The 22,233-nt window shown below is 39.7% G+C and overlaps 2 protein-coding genes across 4 annotated transcripts; both read right to left on the reverse strand.

Annotated features, from left to right (window-relative positions):
- Nucleotides 1-1,377: 1,377 nt before the first annotated feature.
- On the reverse strand, nt 1,378-5,538 carry krtcap3 (keratinocyte associated protein 3). Of its 2 annotated transcripts, XM_069693761.1 has the most exons (6): nt 5,321-5,538; nt 3,943-4,127; nt 3,235-3,294; nt 2,935-3,132; nt 2,621-2,755; nt 1,378-2,357 (listed from the first exon to the last, which is right to left on the reverse strand). In XM_069693761.1, the coding sequence occupies exons 1-6, from the start codon at nt 5,331-5,333 to the stop codon at nt 2,286-2,288; spliced, it is 663 nt and encodes a 220-aa protein (XP_069549862.1). In that variant the 5' UTR covers nt 5,334-5,538; the 3' UTR covers nt 1,378-2,285. The 2 variants fall into 2 exon arrangements, with proteins under 2 accessions (XP_069549862.1, XP_069549861.1); XM_069693760.1 differs by lacking the exon at nt 5,321-5,538 and having other exon boundaries at nt 3,943-4,201.
- A 69-nt stretch (nt 5,539-5,607) lies between these two features.
- LOC138618186 (nuclear receptor-binding protein-like) lies at nt 5,608-21,942 on the reverse strand. Of its 2 annotated transcripts, XM_069693758.1 has the most exons (18): nt 21,775-21,942; nt 20,999-21,357; nt 20,281-20,403; nt 18,064-18,165; nt 17,871-17,960; nt 17,542-17,582; nt 17,336-17,430; nt 16,482-16,565; nt 15,745-15,803; nt 15,558-15,656; nt 15,253-15,385; nt 13,234-13,324; nt 12,762-12,812; nt 12,162-12,297; nt 11,893-11,946; nt 11,659-11,722; nt 8,440-8,495; nt 5,608-7,988 (listed from the first exon to the last, which is right to left on the reverse strand). In XM_069693758.1, the coding sequence occupies exons 2-18, from the start codon at nt 21,215-21,217 to the stop codon at nt 7,929-7,931; spliced, it is 1,557 nt and encodes a 518-aa protein (XP_069549859.1). In that variant the 5' UTR covers nt 21,218-21,357; nt 21,775-21,942; the 3' UTR covers nt 5,608-7,928. The 2 variants fall into 2 exon arrangements, with proteins under 2 accessions (XP_069549859.1, XP_069549860.1); XM_069693759.1 differs by having other exon boundaries at nt 20,999-21,942.
- Nucleotides 21,943-22,233: the final 291 nt, after the last annotated feature.

The raw sequence follows: 22,233 nt of genomic DNA on the forward strand, positions 1-22,233 counted from the left end.
TCGGGACCGCGGATTCACCGTGACCGCGCAGAGACGCGACAGAATTGGCCGCACATGACGCTGCACGCTGAATTACTGTATGTATACATGTAGAACTACAAAGTAGGCGAGGCTACTGTAATATAAATCTCCTACTGACAGTATACAAATGTTTGGTTGTTAGCTATATAGGCCGAGGTACGTTATTATATTGACAAATTGCCATTATTGTGGATCAGGTATACAAATTGTAGTCTTAAAAGTAACTAAAGCTGTCAGACGAATATAAAGAAGTAAAAAGTACAATATTTGCCTCGGAGATGTAACAGAGTAGAAGTCAAAATATATGGAGTGCAGTACATTTATGAATGGACTGTAGCCGACTCAAGATAAATCTCAGACATGGGACACCTGTTCCTTCACAGCACTCTACAGCCGTACCTCTGGACGCCATACATCCAGAGGAGCTTCACTCACAGTGTATTTGACTAGTCCTTCAGTCGGTTGTTCCAACATCAAGTCCAACCTTCCTGCTCCCCCCTCCATCCCGACCAGTTTGTGCATTAGGTTTTGGCAAATGTAATTTATTTTGGGCCATAATTTTCATGAGGCATCTCAACACATATGTGCTGTTTGTAATGGCTAGCCAAGACCACTCAAGTTGTCATCATTAATAGCAGTTTCTTATATTTCCTATTGACCTATATTATAGTGAATAAAAGTCTGAAACAATGCAGCTTCTGCTAATGTGAGTTATGATGTGAGGACAAAGGGCAGAAGGATTCACATCCAATTTTTTCTCTAAATTAATAAGATGTGTTAGTCATTCACCTTGTTTTTTCAAATTTTATTTTATCCAAATCAAAAAAATTAACTCATCAGTTTACATTCTGCATGTAACTTACTTTGCAATGCAATAAAATGTAAAAAAAAAAAAAAAGGATCAACATAGGATAATTTTTAATATCATGTAATCTTGACTAAAATTCAATGTTTCTAATATTTTAATCCACATTAATATTCTTCAAATTCATCTTGTGATTTAAAATAATGTCCTAATGTTTTAGTGTAAGATTAGTGTCATCCACTGTCTTGTTGTGATTGTATCAGTCAACACTGTCAATATTTATCCTTCATGGCCTCAGGATGGTATGATTCCCTTCCACAGGATTGAGCACGGCACTAGATTAACCATTTCATGACTGATCTGATCTGATCTGCTCTGTCCTCGAGTTGTTTGTGTGTGTGTGTGTGGGGGGGAGGGGGGTGTCTGCGGCAGCTGAGGCTGTTGGCCCACATACTGGTTTAACTCTCTAATATGACCCCACTTAACAGTCACCAACAGTACTGTACATGCAGAAATCCACTCAATCCACACAGATTTATTTGAAATCCACATTATTTTTAATTTAGAGTGTAATTCCTAAACATCCTCTTATATCCTCATCGTATATAATTGTCAGTGATGAGGGCTACTTGTAATTCTGGTTTCACATGTACAAATATTTGAGCTTCAGACTTCAGTTTCTCTGTCGTTTTGATATTGTATCACTTCGAATGATAAAACATAAAAAAACAAAAGAAATTAAAGTAAAAAATGTTCAGAAAGTACATGAACTAATGAAGATGCCACATACTGCAGTTACCTTTATAATGATCAACTATTATAAACCATTTTCAAAAGGTGCAGCACAGAAGGTCTAGATTAGTTTCTGCATAGTTCAGTACAGTGGAGTGGTTGAGAATCTGGACAAACAATAAAATATCAAAAACATTATAATAAAATAGGTTTTGCTGAAATGAGATGTAATACAAGCTAAAATATACTTAAATTTGGTAAAAAAAAAAAATGTATTTGCTAGATATGCAGCATATTTTCTTCATGAACACAGGTTTCTTCATACTGAGAGACATGCTTGGCATGATATATTAGGTACTACTGAACCATAACAGTTGAGAAGGCATACTGATGAGACAGAAAGGATAATTTACATCTTACTGTAGCTTTCACACACGTATACAGTGCACACACTACTGTCTACGTGAAAGGCTTTGCACTTAGGAATGCAACAACTGATATATCCATGAGTTTTGTGATGTGTGTCACTGGAAATCATTTTACCATTGATGGGTTTGATTTAATACAGATACACTGGATGAAATGAACATTACTGTAATCTGCTCATATCTTGAACTCATTCTCTTCCTGTCCTGCAGTGACACTCACCTAACTGACTGAAGGAGGAATGTTTCAGTCTGTAAACAGATGCAGTGAAGCCTTTTGGGTTCAGCTGTCCTTTGTTCAGTTATGCTTCAGGATTCAAGTGCTGTCCAATCAGGCGTCGGCTGCGGGGAGAGCACTCAGCCTCTTCCTCCAACTATAAGAGAGAAGGAAAGAAAATCATAGGGAGGGTGTGTGTGTGTGTGTGTGTGTGTGTGTGTGTGTGTGTGTGTGTGTGTGTGTGTGTGTGTGTGTGTGTGTTGGGGGAGGGGGGAGAGGGAGGTAAGTGTGAGTAAGTTCTATGTTTGAGTTACGAGACCAAGTGTGTGTATACGTCCAAGTCAGGCAAAGATTGAGACAGACATACACCACAGTTTCACCCCCCAAGCATATCCGCCTGCCCCACACAAAGACACACACCTGCTCTTTGATGTAACTGTTCCCACAGGGTGCCAACCCTCTGAGAGCCAGTCCAACGATGAAGCACCACACTGACAGTCCAACCTCCACTGCTGCCAACACAGCACACGGGACCCACAGAGCCATGGTGGTGTCCTGAGAGACAGGAAGTATGAAATAAAGCAACACTACAAGGCTGACCATTTCTCCAGTGATGCTTTTTTATCAAATCGTATACTGAAAAGGTTGTAACCACAAAGAAACTAGGGAGAAAAAAATGACAGTAAGGAGCAAGAACTTTTCAAAGAGAGGGAAATGTAAGTGTTTAGACTCACGTAGATTCGTGTAGTATCAAATGGACACTGGGCACTGACAGGTGACCGAGCATTGATGGGGACCTGTGTGTTGTTGCATCCTACCATCAAACCCTGCCCATTGTGGGCAACAGTGATGCTGATGGCCAGGATGAGTCCAGTGCAGCATGCTGCCGAGAGCAAGATGTTCAGGAATGACGCAATCAGAAGTCCGATTTGCTGTAAAACACACAGGCAGCATCACGTAGAGTACAAAACCAAGGGGAGGCGCAGAGTGAGAGAGTGAGCATGTCAGTAGCTGAAGTCAAATTAAGTTCTTACCAGTTTCAACACATGAAGGTTCCTTGATACCACGATGGCAATGATCCCAGTGGCGATACTCTGCAAGATTCAACAATAAGATGATTCTCTCAGTTTAGCATATGTAGGGTTCATCCGGTTGCATGCCACCAGTAGAATGTGATGCTGTAATTTTAATTGGGATGCCGGTTAAGAAGAATTCAGACAGAATGACATCAAGTGCAGTAAGTGAGAAACATTAAAGGGGCACCAGTGCTCGTCAGATATATTTTGTAACTTGTACTCGTAACTTCCGTCTGTTTTGTCTGGTTAAAAACCTCAAATATCCTGTATGGATGACCTTCAAAGAAGAATGAAAGTTAACACCATCTCATTGCCAACAAGTGGCAGTTTATCTGATACATGAATGTAATGAAGCCTGCCCTAGAGGGACCAATAACTGGTTTGAAGAACCTGCTCCCTTTTAATAGGCAAGTTCAGTCTTGATTGCTGCGAAAAATAGACAGCACTGTTACCGAACTAAAGGAGAAAATCAGCTATACTCTATGTGAATATGGACTTGTTGCTCTGATTCACAGGACGAAGAGAATTACTCAGATGAATGTGGTTAAGAATCAATGTGTGTCATAAAACATCAGCTTCAAAGTACATTTTTTTTGTGATAAGGAGATTAAATTGCTTGGCTTTAAGGTTAACTTTCAAACATAATAGTAAAATCTACCAACCCACCAGCAGGCCAGAGGTGACAGAAATGATGTTGGCTGCAGTGTATTCAGTTGTAATATGTTGGCTGGGTTTGGAAATGTGGCGGAGGACGCTGCCATGGATGATAGCGCCAAGGATGAAGTTAATATGACCGACCAGGATGAGAGTCAACCCCTTTTGCATCAGCCTCCTTGGCCCTGTGTCCTTATCTGTACGACAGACATAAGAGATGGTTTCCAGAATCAAATGCATGAGCAAACGTTTGACACTGGTTGATTAGAGGGTTACTATAAAGTCTGCATGACGTGCCTACATATTCTATATTGCACACGAAGTAAACACAATTTACACTTATACAACACAACATATTTACTTTATTTTTTTGAACCGACACCGAGTTATTTGAGTTTAAAATAATTTATACCAGTACATTTTTAAACCCAAACAACCTTAATAAGGACCCCTCATTTTTGTGTTTTAAGTAATTGTGGCCAATGATACCAATTTATCAGTTAATCCTTCAACTTTCCAGTGCTCTCTGGTGGACAAACTAAGAAACATAAACATTGTTTTTATAGAATGACATATATCTACTGACAATATATATATCTGCAATAACCTAAACTCAGTAATTTATGGCATTGACCTGACTGTCAACTCTTGTGTGTTTCGGACACTGAGGGAGTCTACAAACATAGGCCTACATAGCCTTCTTTTATGTACATTTATCTATTGATATTGCATATACATAGCCACTATATACTTTTTTCACCAATATCAAATATGAAACTGAGTTATTACGCTATGGTAGCATCATATGTTAGGATTTGCGTGTGAAAAGGAAGCCAAATAGGCCTTCAATTCACATGCAAACCTTAAAAAACATACAGAACTGCAGCCGAAGAATATGTCTGAGTCTTCATTATCTTTTTATTTCGGTCTTTCTTTAACATTTGTTCTCCGCTGATGATTATTTTTGATAAAAAAAAATATACTTACATTTCTGATTAACAGATTTAGCAACAGTAGTTAGTTTTTCCGAAAACATTTGAATCCAGTTTCAAACGTTGGGATGGACAAATATATCTGCAAAGGCTACACTGACCGTCGGTGGCTGCTGAGTCCCAGAAATGGGAGGAAGCGGGATGACTTCTACTTTCAGTTTATTTATTGATCTCTTGTTAGTTTATTTTGAGTTTCGAAAGGTTGTTTTCTCTGGTAATAAACCAGCATAATTCATTTTATACACGGACTGTGTCCTATAAGCAAAGTTTTAAAAACTAATCGGTAGGCCCGTGATCAGTTCCATCCGTGGAGGGAAAATAGTGTCGGACATAAATTACATACAATTACAAGTTGTTTTTCCGTTACAGCGCCAGCACGTCATCTAAAAACTACTCACCAAAACTGCACATCTCTCTACTCGGGAAAGACGTTCTCCTTTCAATAAAACGATGTCCGCAATCTTGGAGCAACTTATTCACACCACAGAGGAAGAAACTCCAAACCTCACGGCTGTCCCTCTGTCCACTTCCTGTATGACGTCACCAAACTCACCTGCGAATTACCTGCAGCTCGCTGGACGCTGAGGGGCGCAAACAGACACTGTAGCTGTGAACACAATCTGAAAACCTGCTTCGCTAATGGCTGTGAAACACAAATGCAAAACAAGTAAATCTCACTAAAAAGTGAAGCAAGTCACACATTTATTTGCAATAACAGGCACTCTTTCTTTGACAGGCTACAGGTCTCAGGAAAGACACACATTAACTGACATTCATGTCATGTACAAAATATAAGAATTTCCACATCTAACCAAAAGCTCACATCATGGAGTAACAGGCTAAAGCTGCCCACCCTGCACGATTATTTAATAACCAGTTTCATCACCACCAATAAATTGGAGTTCCAAGAGAGAGAAAGAGGGGAGAGTCAGTGTAAAGCTCTGGTGATCACAAAGGTTGGTTTCACCCACTTCTCTACACTAGAAGTGGTGCATTTACATTCTCCTGGCTGCTTTGAGAACACATCTTTAGAAAATACAATCTTAGCAGTTCACAAATAGACATAAAGAGGAAAATAAAGGAAACATTGCATTAAGATGGACTACATATGTACAGAAAAAAAAAGTAGATTGGGAGCCTGAATACATTTAAAAGAACACTTCTGATAAACACCAGTGGAATCACTGGATTACTATGATCTCACTGGTAATGTGTACAGTTTAATATAACTCAACAACCAGCAGCAGAGTAAAGCTTAGTCTGAAAGCACAAACAAGTCCTTTAACTGCTAGAGTTATTAGAAGACACTAAGTATAATTTCAGTGCATTAAATGGGAATTTATTGGATCTAACAGTATCTGAACTGTAGTTGTATTTTTCAGTAAGTACTGAAAATGTTGTCTTTGCACTCTTACTGCCTGTTTATGGTCCTGCATTGTATGAGCTTTCAGACACAGTAGTACCAGAAGTCCACGAAGAGTTCTGAGCCAAAATGTTACCAAAAGGCCACAGACAACTCCCTGATCTCAATACAGATCTAAACAAGACCTGTACAATGTACCTGTCTGCACTCTGAATAATAGAAATCCTCTAGGTCTGTTTTACCAAATCATCTTTAGAAAAGGAAAACAAAAGCAACAGTAACATTACAAGTTGTAAATTGGCTCAGACTCCCTATAATGTGGACTCTGTGTAAAACCACAGTAAAATAAAAGGCTAATAAGTAAAGGAAAACACGGTATACAGTATCTGTAACATAAAACGCACACTGATCTGTCAGGTAAAGGCTTGGTCCTCTTTCTACAACATATGGCAGCTGAGTTCAGTACACAAGTCTCACATGAATGAATTTTAAAGGCAGAGTAGCATGTGTGAACCCAACAAGCAGCAACTGGTAAAACTGAATAAAATAGTAAAAACAATATGAAAAAGAGGACTGTAAAGTATGTGTGCCAGCAATAAAGCAAAATCTAAGAAACAAACACACAAACAGAAATTCAGCAACACTGATTTCACAGTACCTCAATGTAACCAAGTGATCATTTTTCAGAGAAATTGGCAAGATAACTTCCCAAAATGTGAAATGCAGTAATGCATACATTTTGTTCCGCTTCAAAGGCTCTTTAAATCACAGATATTTTGTCAATATAAAAGTCAACTGAGAAAGTTGCAGGTCTGCATTCCAGTTTTCAAACTATTCCATAAATTGAATCTAATTAAGTGATTAGCTGGTCAAACAAGGAAAGTCAAAGAGCTGGGAACTATCTGTCATACAAAAGAAAACAAAAGGGGAACCGAATGAGAAGGAGAGCCGCGTAAATGATGACCGAAAAAAGGATTGACCTTGATAATTTTGTGAGTTTTTCTTTGGGTGGAACCGTATCTCTCCCTGGAAAGGAAGGGACACAGTTTTGCTGATTGTCAACAGATGTAGATCTTATCATAAAAATTTTGAAATACAACAGCGGTGAGTTAGTTGTGTGAGATGCCAGTGAACGCCAGAGTCTGTCTTTGATGATGTTTTAAATTGACTCTTCCCAGGACACAAACAGGCCCGGCAATCCATCACGTAAATACGTCCTATTGAAGTACAACTGTGCGCTTCACAAAAAAGTGGGCTTCAATGTGATCTTGTCAGTGTCACTGGTGTGATCAAGTGTCTGTTGCAGCACTAATGAAGTTTACCTTGCAATAGCTAACTCATTCAGGAGAATTTCACACACATAAGTTTTTACAATAAAACTGTGTAATTAGTCCAGGTCATTTCTTTGGAGACGCCTGGCTTTATGTTTAAAGTTTTGAGTGCTTTTAGAAGTTTTATTCCCTGATGTGAGGGAAACCTCACTCCTTTGGTCACATTACCACCTAAGGCTTTGGAGAAAAGACATAAAATTTAAAAAAAAATAAAAATAAAAATCACTTAATACAGTCACTGTTTTGAGAAACCAAAAAGAACATGTAACAATGTTGAGAGTGTACTTAGTAACATGGTCAAGGAAACAGTTGCTAATGAAAAGCTTGGTTGAATGCTTCTTCTAGTAGAGAGGCTACTTTATTTTGGTCCACCTGTGGAGAGAATAAAAACATTTTCAACAATCCAAGATGCTACAAAAATATTCTAACCTGTGTGATAGTGGAGCTATTGTCCAACAATGTCACAAATAAACAAGTCAGATATAGCTGTTTATGAATACATTAAGTCCATTAAAACGCTGGAGTCATAAAGTCCAAAGTCTACATATACTCTCGCCCACAGAAAGATGAAGTGACTATTCAACATTAGTGCGGGACTGTGTGCATGCCTGAGTGAGTCAGAGGACATACGATATCTAACAGTAAATGTGAATAAGGCCCTTTGACGCAGATGTGTCAGTATGTTGGAGGGTTCATACGCCCATGACCTTGATCATGATCGGCTGCCATTTTAAAACACTGCAAAAATAGACAAACTCATCTGGTGTCACACAAAAACAGACACAGACAATATGAATCGCTTTTTAAGACACAAAACACCCACCTCGCTGATTAAGCCCAGCTGCACCAACTCTGCTGCCAATTCTTGAACATTCTCATCTGAAACACACACCAGCACAGTTCTCAGCAGTGATTTATGGACATATCGCGGCACTTTCACTTTAACTCTTCCTCACACACACACACACCTGCAGCTGAAAAAAAAGCTGAGGCTTAGCGTGAATACTGGATTTAGAAAGAATGATCCAAATCCCACTTTAAATCACCTACTGTGTTACCAACTACTGTGGTTTCTCTTTGCTTCTCTGAACTCATTTTGCGCGAGGCTAGTGAAAGTTTTATATTCCTGTAGACATTTAGCAACACATTCCTTATGAGATATCCAATACAGTTAAAAGTATGAGAGTCCAGAAAGAGCTTCATCCAGCAGGATTGAAACACCAACATGTTTCAACCAGTATAATCTTCATTAGGATACGATCTGTTAAAACATGTTGGCTGTTTAAATATTCCTCTTTTAGTTTGCTATGGACAGTCCAAAGCTCCTTCTTTCCTCAGTTTTAGAGTGCCCAGAATTTTCTATCTTTATATTTACATGATTTTTTACATTGAGCTCTGTATTTGTCGCAAGACCCTTAATTTACCCCTTACTCTTCAAAATGTCATACCCTTTTCTGTAGCCACAATGAAGTGTGACTGTATAAAGTTTTTAACCTAAAAGTAGGCAGCAAATTTCGGGTTTCTTTCAAGACTCAACATTCTTCAACAATTACACAGTAACAACTCTGTCTCAGAAAATACATTTCTCCACCAGCAGTAGTGTCAACAATGGATGCTGCAGTGAAGCTGCACAACTTCTGGTGACATAAAACAACTCCTTGTCCGGACTGTACTGTGCTTCCGACTTTCTATGTTACATGAAAAAAGTCTAAGAACTCACTACGTTTGCTGAACAAGAAAAAGGCAGTTTTAGGAAGTAGTTCACCAAAAAACTGAACTACAAATAAAACCCCAAGAGCTGTAAGACAAAAGTAAAATATATGCAAGATTTCCCAAAGTATGGAAACTAAAAAAATGTAGGATGCTGCTACACTAAAACTTTGGGAGATATGTTGAGAACAAACCAGAGTGGCATATTTTTATGTATAATGTTGAAAAATGTTGATGCCCTCTTTTCGTTACACCTAAATAATCCTGACCTATTATTTTAATGCAAGTGCTTTTTTTTTTTAACTCTTATTTCACTTACTGCCCCAATTTGAGACATTCTTGGGCTGTGCCTAATAAGCAGAGGAGTTGTCATGGTTTACCAGTTTTTAATAACTAAGCTGTCAATATACAACTACACCAGGAATGTGGCTGGGACAACCCAAGCTACAGGAAGAAATATAGCACCAAAAAACTGACCCCCCCCCTCTCCAAAAAAAGAATACACCAATAGCCCACTGCTATATGATGAGGGGATTGATATTAAAGTTAAGGGTGAGACTTCATTAATTGTTTGCTTCTTTTATTCTGAAATAAAATCAGCAAATCAAATGAGTGACTGTTTAGTTTTGATGAAAAACTATTTTAAATTGTGAATGCACTGTAGTAGGGTCCAAGAGAACCATGCAAAAGGTCAATGGGGTGAAATTTGAGTGGCTCAGTTAACCAGTGACACGCCACAGTGTGACTTTGGACTTTGGTGCATTGATAAGGGAGGTTCTAAAGCATATCCCATGATATCAGCAGGCAGGTCTGTTTACAAAGAAGACAGGGTGTGTTTGCGAGACTGATTAGTGTGTATGGATGCACATGGATGTGAGTTACAGTATGTACGTAACTGGAATTAGGGCGCGAGTGTCCAAGAGAAGACATGATGTGAGAAACGCTGGAAGAGAGAAACTGCAGAAGAGATAAAGTGTCTGGATGTGAGTGTGAGAGATACCGAGTGTGCGTGTGAATGAGAGACAGGGAGTTGAAAGCCTGGGAAGAGATGGTCTGAGGAGGTGACAGCTGTCAGCTGCGGCCTTTCACAGGCCAGGCATTCCCCACACGCCTGCAACATTATACATGCCTACCATACCTGTGTGTGCATGTGCATATTAGATCATACTGCCTACAGTATTCGGGCCAGTTGTTTGTTATGTTCTCATTCGCAGCCTTTCGTAGGCCCTTCTTGTTTTATACACAGCTATAAAATAAAAAATACTGATTTCTTGGGAAATCATTTTGGAACAAATAAGTTAGGATTTGTAAAAAATCAATCACTGTTGTTTTCCCAGAAAATGATCAGATTTACTGTTTTTAGGACATGGTGTCCATTAACATTCCTGATTCCTGAAAGTAATCCAAAAACATTTGTCAAAATAGAGGTAGAAGGTTTTCATGACACATAAGCGACAGTCAGTCTCCCAGCCTAAAATAGTTTGCATACTCTATATTGTGACACCATTTACGCTCTCTGGAACTTCACTCTCGCTTTCATACTTGCTTCAGCACACACACACACACACACACACACACACACACACACACACACACACACACACACACACACACACACACAGGTACAGTATATTAAAACTGTGTTGACATCTGAGGGCGTTATGAAGTAACTCAAACAGACATAACCTTATTATTTAACATCACCACCAGTCAAATGTAATTCTGACACAAACCCTAAATCCCAGCTGCAGACCTAAACCATTCAGGAAAAAAAACATTTCCAGTAAGTAATGACCACAAGTAACCTAATTCTCCTCATTCTGAAGTCTGAATTAAAAACCTTAGAGACAAACATGTGTCATTCCCTCACCTGTCCTGTAAGGTAAGTACTGAATCCTTTCTAGTATTGCCTTTTTTTTTTCTTTTTTAAAAAACAAACAAACAAACATGTAGATGTGCTTGTAAAATCAAGTGATATCGAGTGACTTGCCTCTAATCCTCTTAGGTTCCCTCAAGCTCACCTGAACAGGACATGCCTTCCACAATAATGTCTAATTGCAGGAGCCACTGTAATATGGAATGGTTGGAAATGTCAAGGGTTGTTTCTTGTCATTTAAAAATATTCTCCCTTATTTCTTTTTAGCACCAAATGTTTGTGTAGGGTGCCCAAATCCCACTTTTACCTCAAAGCTCATTGGTATTGTATGGGAACTACTCTGAACAGCATGTAATTTCGAAACGTGTGATAGAGCTGGGAATGCGTCTTTAAGTTGACTTACACAAGTATGTGTCAGTGTATCATAGAGAACTGATAAGAAAGAGTTGAACTTACGAGGTAACATGTCACAGCTTAGATCTCTATTCAGTTTATCCTCCAGTTTCAGCAGTAATGTTACCTATAATGAGAGAAGATGGACAAGAAAAAATACAATTTGTAACTTTTATCTCCTGTTAGTTTAGAAAATAACAAATTGTGGCAATATTACCATCATGTAATATTAATGTTGCATTTTTAATTAGTTAAACAATAAATAACCATCCTGTAAATGTTCTACCAGAGACTCACATGATACTTTGCACCCTCCTCGACAGGCTCAAAGTTACACTGCATCTGAGTGACCTGCAGAAGAAGTATAGGAATCTAAACATGAATGGTTCTCAACTAGTACTAGTACAGTTTCAGAACAGTAGTTTAAACGACTCCAGAAAATGTGCAGTATATATCTTGTCTAAGTGACCACTCATGAAAATAAGGAAACACTGGTGTTGGTTGGCTACTTGTGATATGTCCATTATACTGTGTTTGTACTATGTAGTACAAACTGTTGTACCCACCCTCCGTGTCTCGAGCTCTGCAGGTTCAGGCGTGGGAGATTTGACCAAGGGGATGACAACGGGCGATTTAACAGTCTCACGTTGAGCCTGCTGTGGACAGGGCAGCCCGAACGCCGTCATTGGATAAATACCATTCCTGATCCGAGGATGGAGGGAGAGAAAGAAAGGGAGATGTGGAGAAAACATGATAGAAAGAAGGAGAGGGACGGAACAAGTTCAAAATGGAGTAGGAGCTGCATGAATCAATACTAATAATGATAAATAGTTTGCTACGACAAGGTTCCAATTACAACACTGGAAGGTAAAAAAAAAACATGGAGCAGAGAGAAAAGTAACAACAGTGGCCAGAAAGCACGTGAAAAAAAAAAAAAAAACTTACTACAACCACAAAATCAGTAAAGAGTTCAGGATAAATGTTTTAGGAGGGAATTGAACCGTTTAGATGACATCATAGTTTAAAAGATGAGGGAGGAGACAGTCAGATGGTCCACTACTGCCCCCATGTGGCCAGACAGTGTTGTATCATTAGGGCTCAAGGAAATTGAGTTTACAACAACTGAACTTGGTGAACTGAGCTTTACAGTTTGCTTTGCTTCTTACCTCACATCCTCCAGGAATTTATCAAGTTCCAAGGCAGGAAACTGAGAAAGTCTACAGAAGAAAAAGAACACTACTTGATGCTACTGTTTGAGGCCTTTAAACCACCGTGTTTAAAGTAAGATAACATAATGTTTCCTATAAACTTAGAAAATGACAGATTTATATATATAATGCAAAAAAAAACAAAAACTAATACAATCAAACAGCAATAATATGACGGCTTGTTGGACAATTTTAAATTGTGACTGATTTTCACTTGTGTTTTTTTGTATTAATAAACATCTGGTCTTGTTTAACACATTAATGAAGAAGGAATACAAAAAAAAAAAGGTCTTTCTATTAAAATAAACCTTACATTACTTTTACATACATTGTTATGGGATTATTATCGTGTCTGAAAAGGCACTGTTATTTTTCTGCTGTATTTAATTAATGCTGACTCATTAGAAAAGGGATAACATCTGGCACTTACTTAAGCTGAACATCCTCCTTGGTCTCGGCGAGAACCAGGTTGGGGTCAAGGTTCTTGGTAATTTCCTCCAAGGCATTCTCAGGAATCATGTCTGGACAATTATAAACATTGGTGACTAATTAGATGACACTGGATAATTTATTTTAAAAATGATACTTGCTAACATTTTCAGTGGCTGTATTTGACAACGTGTGAGAGCCAGGAAATGCTTTAATTAGGATTCTAGTACGAGCCCGGGATGGCCCGCTTTAGCCACACTGAGCCAAATTGTTCTGATATGCCGTACAGGCGAAGAAAGATGCGCTCAGCTTTTCCTCTGGTGAAGTGTTGACATGCTTTTATTGTGTAGAAGCTATAGGAAAATGGCACTGCAACGTGTTTATTACATTATAATAACCTGTACTGATGCAAGATAGCCCTGCAGATGACAGCCTCGGTACTTCGCTCTCTTTTTATGATTTTGTTTATTTGCGTGGTTTTCTGCTCTCCCTCTCTGGTCACATACACCAAGGAGGAACTCTTCAACTTTAGGGTATCCTCTGGTCAAACGTTTCCTCCAGTTTTCCCCGAACCAGAACATTGTACAGTTATTAGTCGGAGGAGCAGCAGCTCTCTGTAGGATTTGCCGGAGACGCCGTGGGAGGCGAGCTGGAGCTCTCGTTAAACTGAGACCGCTGGGTTTTACAACTGCGCTTCCATCCATACATCTGGTGAATGTCCGAACTATAGACTGGATGGGCAAACTCCCAGGACGCCTCCAGTAGTCTTGCGAGGGTAAATAACTGGTCCACTGGTCCACGACCGGGACAAAATCTGCACTATCCTCTTGAATCTGAGGTTCGACAACGGTCGGAGTCTCCTTTTCCAGCACCCTGGCATAAGCTTCGCCCGGGAGGCTGAGTATTGTGATACCCCGATAGTTGGAGCACACTCTCCGGTCCCCTTTTCTTTTTTCTTTAAAAAAAAAAAAAAAAAAAGGGAACCACCACCCCGGTCTGCCAGTCCACGGGTGCTGTTCCCGACCACCATGCTACATTGAAGAGGCGTGTCAGCCTGACATCCCGGACACCCTCCACACTAAACTCAGTAGGTGAGGCTGGGAAACTTCACATCTAGAGTCAGGAAACGGGCCGGTAGCATCTCTACAGATCCATCCCACCCTGGGCACCCTCTGTTTCAGCTCCTCCCCTCTGGGAGGCGCTACAGAGCACTGTGCGCCAAGACCACCAGAAACATGAACAGTTTTAACTGCAGGCCGTTACTCTGCTCAACACTTAACATGTTCAATATCACTGGACCTTTTGCACGACACCCACCTGCATCAGCACTAATTGCACTAGGTGCAACTGCACTGTCTATTTATGTCTGTCTGTTTTTGTATATTGAGAGAACAAGTTACAACCGGAGTCAAATTCCTTGTATGTGTTTACATACCTGCCCAATAAAGCTGATTCTGATTATAACTGGAGCTTCATTAGCGGTTAACAATGACAAAGTTATTGTAACGATGCTGTGGCAACTCACTACCAATGTTAACATCCAGCAAAGACAGAACATCATGAGCATTCACGTGGACTTGGTCTTTTGATCCACCTGATTATTCAAAGTCTAATTCTTCTATGTTGTAGTCTCCACTAACTTCTAGGACAAATATCTGCATCTTAAGGCTGCAAAATGTTTAACTTTATTCTCCAGCTTGTTTGGCTTTGGTGCTGTGTTTACATGACAGACAGTTTTCTGCACTGCTTTAATGTTTCAGCAGCAACTCTTCCTGCTGTACAAGTTCATGAGTTTTAACTTTTGCTCAAATCACTAGTTTAGTCCGTCTTCTTTTTACTATTTGAGCCTGATACAACTTTGTTTCGGTTAAAGCAAATCAAAATGTTCCAGGATCATTAACCATGCATCTAAAATAAAAGGCATCATTCAGTTTCGACGACAGTATGTGATGACTATTCTGGTTGGATCAAACTTTTGACATTCAGTGTCTAGTTTTATGTGCGTGTATTACAGACTCACGTTGGTGGCTGACAACACAGTGTGCCGCCAGCAGTTTTAAGAGGGGTACTTCAAAAAGAGCCTGGTTGAATAGCAGCTCCCGCGCTGTAGGCCTTGTGCTCGGATCGCACTCCAAGCACTTTTGGATTAACTCCTACAAAAATAAACATCTCGGTTACACGCGTCTGGACAAACATCTTGTATACAAAAATGGGAATTTTAAATAAACACTAAGACAAATGAATAAACACACAACGTTTAATGTGGTGTGTTATTCCAAGCTACTTATCAACATTCAAACACTCAGTGCACTCTCTACATCTCACCCTCTGCAGTGGGTCCTCCAGTAACTGAATAGCATTATTGACAGCCTCCTGAGAAACATAAGAGGATTCTCCGTTCCCCTGAATCTCCAAAAGCGCCATCTGCAAAACATTGACTCACGTTAACAGACCACTTTGGGAAAAAGATGAGGCTATTATATCGTGTACTGTATCGTGGATTCCATCTCACCTCTAAGGCACACATGCCAAATGAGTAGATGTCTACAGCCGTGGTAACGTCCTCAACAGCTAAAAAGAAATAAGGTATTTTCAGATGTTATGTCATATCCAATTACTTACTAACGACTGAGTCCTAGAGATCAGAAATGCCAATTTGACATCACAGCAGCTGAGTGAATCATGGAGATATTCACAAGCAGATACATGATCCTGATCTGATGGCTTCTTTATGCTTTGTGTATTGAACCTAAATTACATTAAACTAAAATGTGTCCTTTGACTGAGTTGAGACACTTCGGTCAGTCTCTAAATCTATTACTTTTTGTTTGACAAGATAAGTTATGAATAACATAACTTAAACAATTTTATTTTTTGTATAGTTAATTTTGTAAAAATAAATTGCATTACAAGGCTTGTCATATTTTGTTAAATAAACCAAAGGGTTTTGCAGTATTTAAAAAAAAAAATACTTAGCTACTGAAAATAATGAATGTATGGCACTGGTAGTAAAGCATGATATCCTGCCTCCATCCTATTGCAGTATGGCAATATATTTTAAAATGTTATGAGGTATCATATTCTTTTAACGGTTCAAATTATGATATTGGCTATTTCTAACATCAGTGATATGTTTCAACATCTTTTCCAAGAAATCTTCATCATCCAGTGTACTCTGAAGGTTGAGAAACTGTCAAAATCAAAAACAACAGAGGGAAATGATGCAAATCTCATTTTGATCACGTGTACCTCCATATTCTGGGGCAAGAAAGTGCAAATTCTTCTGTTCCTCATGACACGTCTTCACATGGTTGTTGATGGTGTCTGGAGCAACTGCAGATGAGAAAAGAGGAGAGGAGAGAATGCAGAGAATATAAAGTAGGACAAAGAACAGTGAAGGAAGTGAGTATGGAGTAAAGAGAGAGAATACACAGACCAAGGAAGTAAAGAACCACAAAAAAAAGTACTTGATAAAAGGGTGAACACGAGGCAAAACAAAATTGGGAATACAAATACTACCTTGATATTGTGTAAACTATAGTGTGGGATGTTTGGAAGCTTTGTAGCAGGACTCGAGTCACTGTGTACATAAGGGAGGCTGTGGCTCAGTTGGTAGAGTGGGTTGCACACTAATTGGAAGGTTGGTGGTTCGCTCCTCCTGTCCACATGCCTAAGTGTCCTTGAGCAAGACACTGAACCCTAAAAATTGCTCCCGATGGCGTACCATCGGTGTGTTGTAAGTCACTTTGGATAAAAGCGTCAGCTAAATGTAATGTAATGTAACATATAGCTATATGTACACACACAACACTGGTTTTCTATAGATCATGACTACACACCACCATCTTATGCAATGTGCAGGGTTGCTTCATTCAAGAGAAAAGCCATAATGCCACCATTTTGTATCACACAAGAAGTTGTGACAGTTCACTCAAAGTGCCAAACAAGATTGTTCTTTTTTAACTTGCAGTCAAAGACATTAATTGTACAATTATGTGAAATTTCTAGTCCTTAAATCCATAATTTAGTACAATTTGACTCCACCAACGTTACTACAGCTCCACTACCTAAAACACTGGGATGAAACAGGAGTAATTCTATACCTGATCCGATCTTGATGAGCCCGTTGTGCTGAATGAAGACAGTGTCACAGGTCAGGTTGCCATGGATGATGGGTGGGTCACATGAGTGGAGATAACTGCACAGCAGAGAAAAAAAAAAAAAAAAAAAAACATTCAGAAATATATACAAAGTACATTATAAAGGGTTTACACTGAATTTAACATTATCTCTATAAAAGGGAACCAACCTGAGAGCAGACAGGATCTGTGTGCACCATCTCTTCCAAGCCTGTAGGACCATACACCTTGTCAGAGCACCTTCTATCTGATTTCCAAAATAAACTCACTACGGCTTGCACCTTGACATTTAACTTTGCTCAAGGAAGGTACAAAGAATATTTGTAATTTCTTTACCTTTCTCTGAAGAATCCAAATGCATAATATTTTTTACTGTAGTAATAAACTACTATTTCTTCTAGAAAACCATTCTGTACTGAAGGAGTGTTACTTTCCACATTTAAAGAAAACTCTATTTATCACTATTCTACTCAAAGTGCATTTCCATACAGTCAGTTACCTTTTCATTCATGGCCTTGTGATTCTTCTTTGTCTTCTTCAGGAACTGCTTTAAGCTTCCTGATGACATATATTCAGTTATGAAAATCACCTGAAGAGGAGAACGCAAGATTCAAATGTTAGTTGTAAATAGTGATACTATTTATGCAGCTGAAAAAAAGATTCAATAATGACTTGCAAGGCCTGAGACTCACCCTGGCCCGGTTGTCCTTGGCGTCAGCCCAGTACTTGTGAAACTTGACAATATTAGCATGTTCCAAATGGATCAGATTATCAAATACAGCCTTCACTTTCTCCTAAAACCACAAGAAAAAAGATAAAAAGTAAAACATGTTAATGAAAATTCTACAGTAATGCAATGACTTACGGGAGAATAGTGGTGATGTCACTTTGAGCTACAGTAGCACATTAATGATATCACAGCTCTGCTGATGATATGGGGAGCAAATGCAGAAAATCAGTGATGTTGTGAGCTACAGTAGAACATTAGTGATGTCACTTTGAACCACAGTAGAGCACGAGTGATGTCACTGTGAGCTACAGTAGAGTACTAGTGAGGTCACTGTGAACTACAGTACAGTACTAGTGAGGTCACTGTGAGCTACAGTAAAGTACTAGTGAGGTCACTGTGAACTACAGTACAGTACTAGAGGTCACTGTGAGCTACAGTAAAGTACTAGTGAGGTCACTGTGAGCTACAGTAGAGTACTAGTGAGGTCACTGTGAACTACAGTACAGTACTAGAGGTCACTGTGAGCTACAGTAAAGTACTAGTGAGGTCACTGTGAACTACAGGAGAGTACTAGTGAGGTCACTGTGAACTACAGTAAAGTACTAGAGGTCACTGTGAACTACAGTAGAGTACTAGTGAGGTCACTATGAACTACAGTAAAGTACTAGAGGTCACTGTGAACTACAGTAGAGTACTAGTGAGGTCACTATGAACTACAGTAAAGTACTAGAGGTCACTGTGAACTACAGTAAAGTACTAGTGAGGTCACTGTGAGCTACAGTAGAGTACTGTGAACTACAGTAGAGTACTAGTGAGGTCACTATGAACTACAGTAAAGTACTAGAGGTCACTGTGAACTACAGTAGAGTACTAGTGAGGTCACTATGAACTACAGTAAAGTACTAGAGGTCACTGTGAACTACAGTAAAGTACTAGTGAGGTCACTGTGAGCTACAGTAGAGTACTAGTGAGGTCACTGTGAGCTACAGTAAAGTACTAGTGAGGTCACTGTGAGCTACAGTAGAGTACTAGTGAGGTCACTGTGAACTACAGGAGAGTACTATTGAGGTCACTGTGAACTACAGTAAAGTACTAGAGGTCACTGTGAGCTACAGTAAAGTACTAGTGAGGTCACTGTGAACTACAGGAGAGTACTAGTGAGGTCACTATGAACTACAGTAAAGTACTAGAGGCCACTGTGAGCTACAGTAAAGTACTAGTGAGGTCACTGTGAACTACAGGAGAGTACTATTGAGGTCACTGTGAACTACAGTAAAGTACTAGAGGCCACTGTGAGCTACAGTAAAGTACTAGTGAGGTCACTGTGAACTACAGGAGAGTACTATTGAGGTCACTGTGAACTACAGTAAAGTACTAGAGGTCACTGTGAGCTACAGTAAAGTACTAGTGAGGTCACTGTGAACTACAGGAGAGTACTAGTGAGGTCACTGTGAACTACAGTAAAGTACTAGTGAGGCCACTGTGAGCTACAGCAGAGTACTAGTGAGGTCACTGTGAACTACAGGAGAGTACTAGTGAGGTCACTGTGAGCTACAGTAAAGTACTAGAGGTCACTGTGAGCTACAGTAAAGTACTAGTGAGGTCACTGTGAACTACAGGAGAGTACTAGTGAGGTCACTGTGAACTACAGTAAAGTACTAGAGGTCACTGTGAGCTACAGTAAAGTACTAGTGAGGTCACTGTGAGCTACAGTAGAGTACTAGTGAGGTCACTGTGAACTACAGTAAAGTACTAGTGAGGTCACTGTGAACTACAGGAGAGTACTAGTGAGGTCACTGTGAACTACAGTAAAGTACTAGTGAGGTCACTGTGAACTACAGGAGAGTACTAGTGAGGTCACTGTGAGCTACAGTAAAGTACTAGAGGTCACTGTGAGCTACAGTAAAGTACTAGTGAGGTCACTGTGAGCTACAGTAAAGTACTAGTGAGGTCACTGTGAGCTACAGTAAAGTACTAGTGAGGTCACTGTGAGCTACAGTAAAGTACTAGTGAGGTCACTGTGAGCTACAGTAAAGTACTAGTGAGGTCACCTTAGAGAATATGTTTCACTACTATTCCAGTCCATAGTATAAGTCAAGAAAATATGTCAATCATTGCATAATACACAAAGAAAATATCTTTAACTGTTTTATTCCTACTCTATGACACCGAGCCTCACCTCCAACTGTTTGAAATTCTTCCTCTCTGAGATCATGACTTCATTCCAAACTACTTCCACCCCTTCCTCTGTGTCCATAGCCAAGTACACAGCATCTATCCCAGGGACATTTCGCTGATTCACCTACATTTGAGGGAACAGAAAAATGGCGTATGAGATAATATATTTTAATAGTGAAATGAAACATCAGTTAAAACAGTTCACAAAAGAATAAACAGATAAACTTCATAGGCATCCTCCTTGTTTCAGCTGACATGGTACCTGTTTTCATCTTTTTAATGATTATATTTTTCTTATTTTTACCCCTTTTTGTCTACAGTACGATCTTTTCATCTCTTTGTTTTGTCTCACAGTAAAGTAACTAAGATTAAAATAACTCCCATGAGATAAACCCAAATTTGAGGAAAAAGTGTTCACGTTTTAGAGCGATCATTAGCAGAAGAGGAGTAATCCTTTTTTGCCCTTTCTAAAATCTATTGATAGGATAAGGAACTGGCTATTTCTAAGGCAGTGTTGCCTTGACGATACTTTATAATGTTGACTTATGAAGTGCCTCTAATCATTAACATGAAAAAATGCGATACTGACAAAATCAAATATCATAGCTTGACTTAATAATGAATTCAAAAAAAAAATGCATTACATTTTCATGCAACATGAATGCTAAACTAAACCATAGGCCACGACTCCGATCCAGAGGTGCAGCTCCCTCTCTTACCTCCTCTCTACGTTTCTGCCAGCGGCCGCAGGGACTCTCCTCCAGGATGTCCGATTCATCTTCACTCTCCTCATCCTCTGTTGCCGAGGTGGCCGGAGGCTGCATGGAGGCCACGGGCGAGGCCGCGGGCGAGGACGCGGGCGCCCCGGCTTGGACCTGCTCGGTGTTACCGGACACGTTTCCCGCCGTGAGCTCCGGGTTCTCCTCTGCCTCCGACATCGTCTTGTACGCACACCTACTTCTCTTTTACTAGGGGGGGGCTGATCCCGGGCTGCAACAAGAGACGGTGAAGCCTCTTCTCAACCTTTCTCCTCTCTTGCGTCTGAACGTGTCACACGTCCATCAGGGAGGGGGACGGTCTATAAACAACGACATCTATTTAGGCAGCGCGGCTTCGGGAGTGATGAGATTACTCTCTTGACAATAAGATTACATCACCTGGTTCCTGATACACTCACAGCGATGTTAACCCAAAGTTACTGAGAGCCGAACTCATGGCCCTGTGTTTTAATGGTCGCTTGGACCGAGAGGACATTTCTGTTTGCGGACGCAGAGATAAAAGTCAGTCAACTCTCAAGTAACTATCGCAGGTCAGCTGTCTTTATCTGTTCAGGCTCTTTGCTGGTGTTCAACACCGACGTTAGCTCGGTGAAGTTCAACCACCCACCCCTGAGCTAACTTTCACCCGGCTAACAGGCTAATGAAAGGTAAATAAACAAATTGCTAGACTAAAAGTAAAAGAGCGGATACATCAAAACAAAACAAAAAAATATTACCGTGAACCAGAACACCGCCGCCGAAGTTTTAACTTTGGGTTACATACTGATGAAAAAGCTGTAAAAGAGACGTTCAGAAAGAAGAAGGAGAGAGAAGAAAAAAAAAAAATGCTAGTTCGTCATAAAAAAATGTTGTAGGGGTTTTCAAGTGTCTTTCTCTGCAGAAGTGGGAGGGGCGGAGCTAAGCTTGGGGAGCGCTCGTTTGCGCACAGAAAACGCAGCAGCGTGGCCTCACCGCTCACCCGTCCGAAAAAAATAGCGCCACGCTTGGGTTATAAATGACATCATTTATACTGTTAAACATATCGTTTATTACCAGGCCACGTCGTATTGTCCTCAGATGATGTTTAAATTTAAAATGCGATGCTTTGTAGTTTGTTTTTCACTCCGGTGACTAAACTAAACTAAAACATTACTGAAATCTTTTTTTTTTTTTTTTTTTTGGATGTAGGTAAATAT

The sequence above is a fragment of the Brachyistius frenatus genome, unplaced genomic scaffold (assembly GCF_029030835.1).
Source record: "Brachyistius frenatus isolate BFR_SWC_R1_liver_20210118 unplaced genomic scaffold, ASM2903083v1 Contig_15, whole genome shotgun sequence".
In the NCBI taxonomy this organism is placed as follows: Eukaryota; Metazoa; Chordata; class Actinopteri; family Embiotocidae; genus Brachyistius; species Brachyistius frenatus.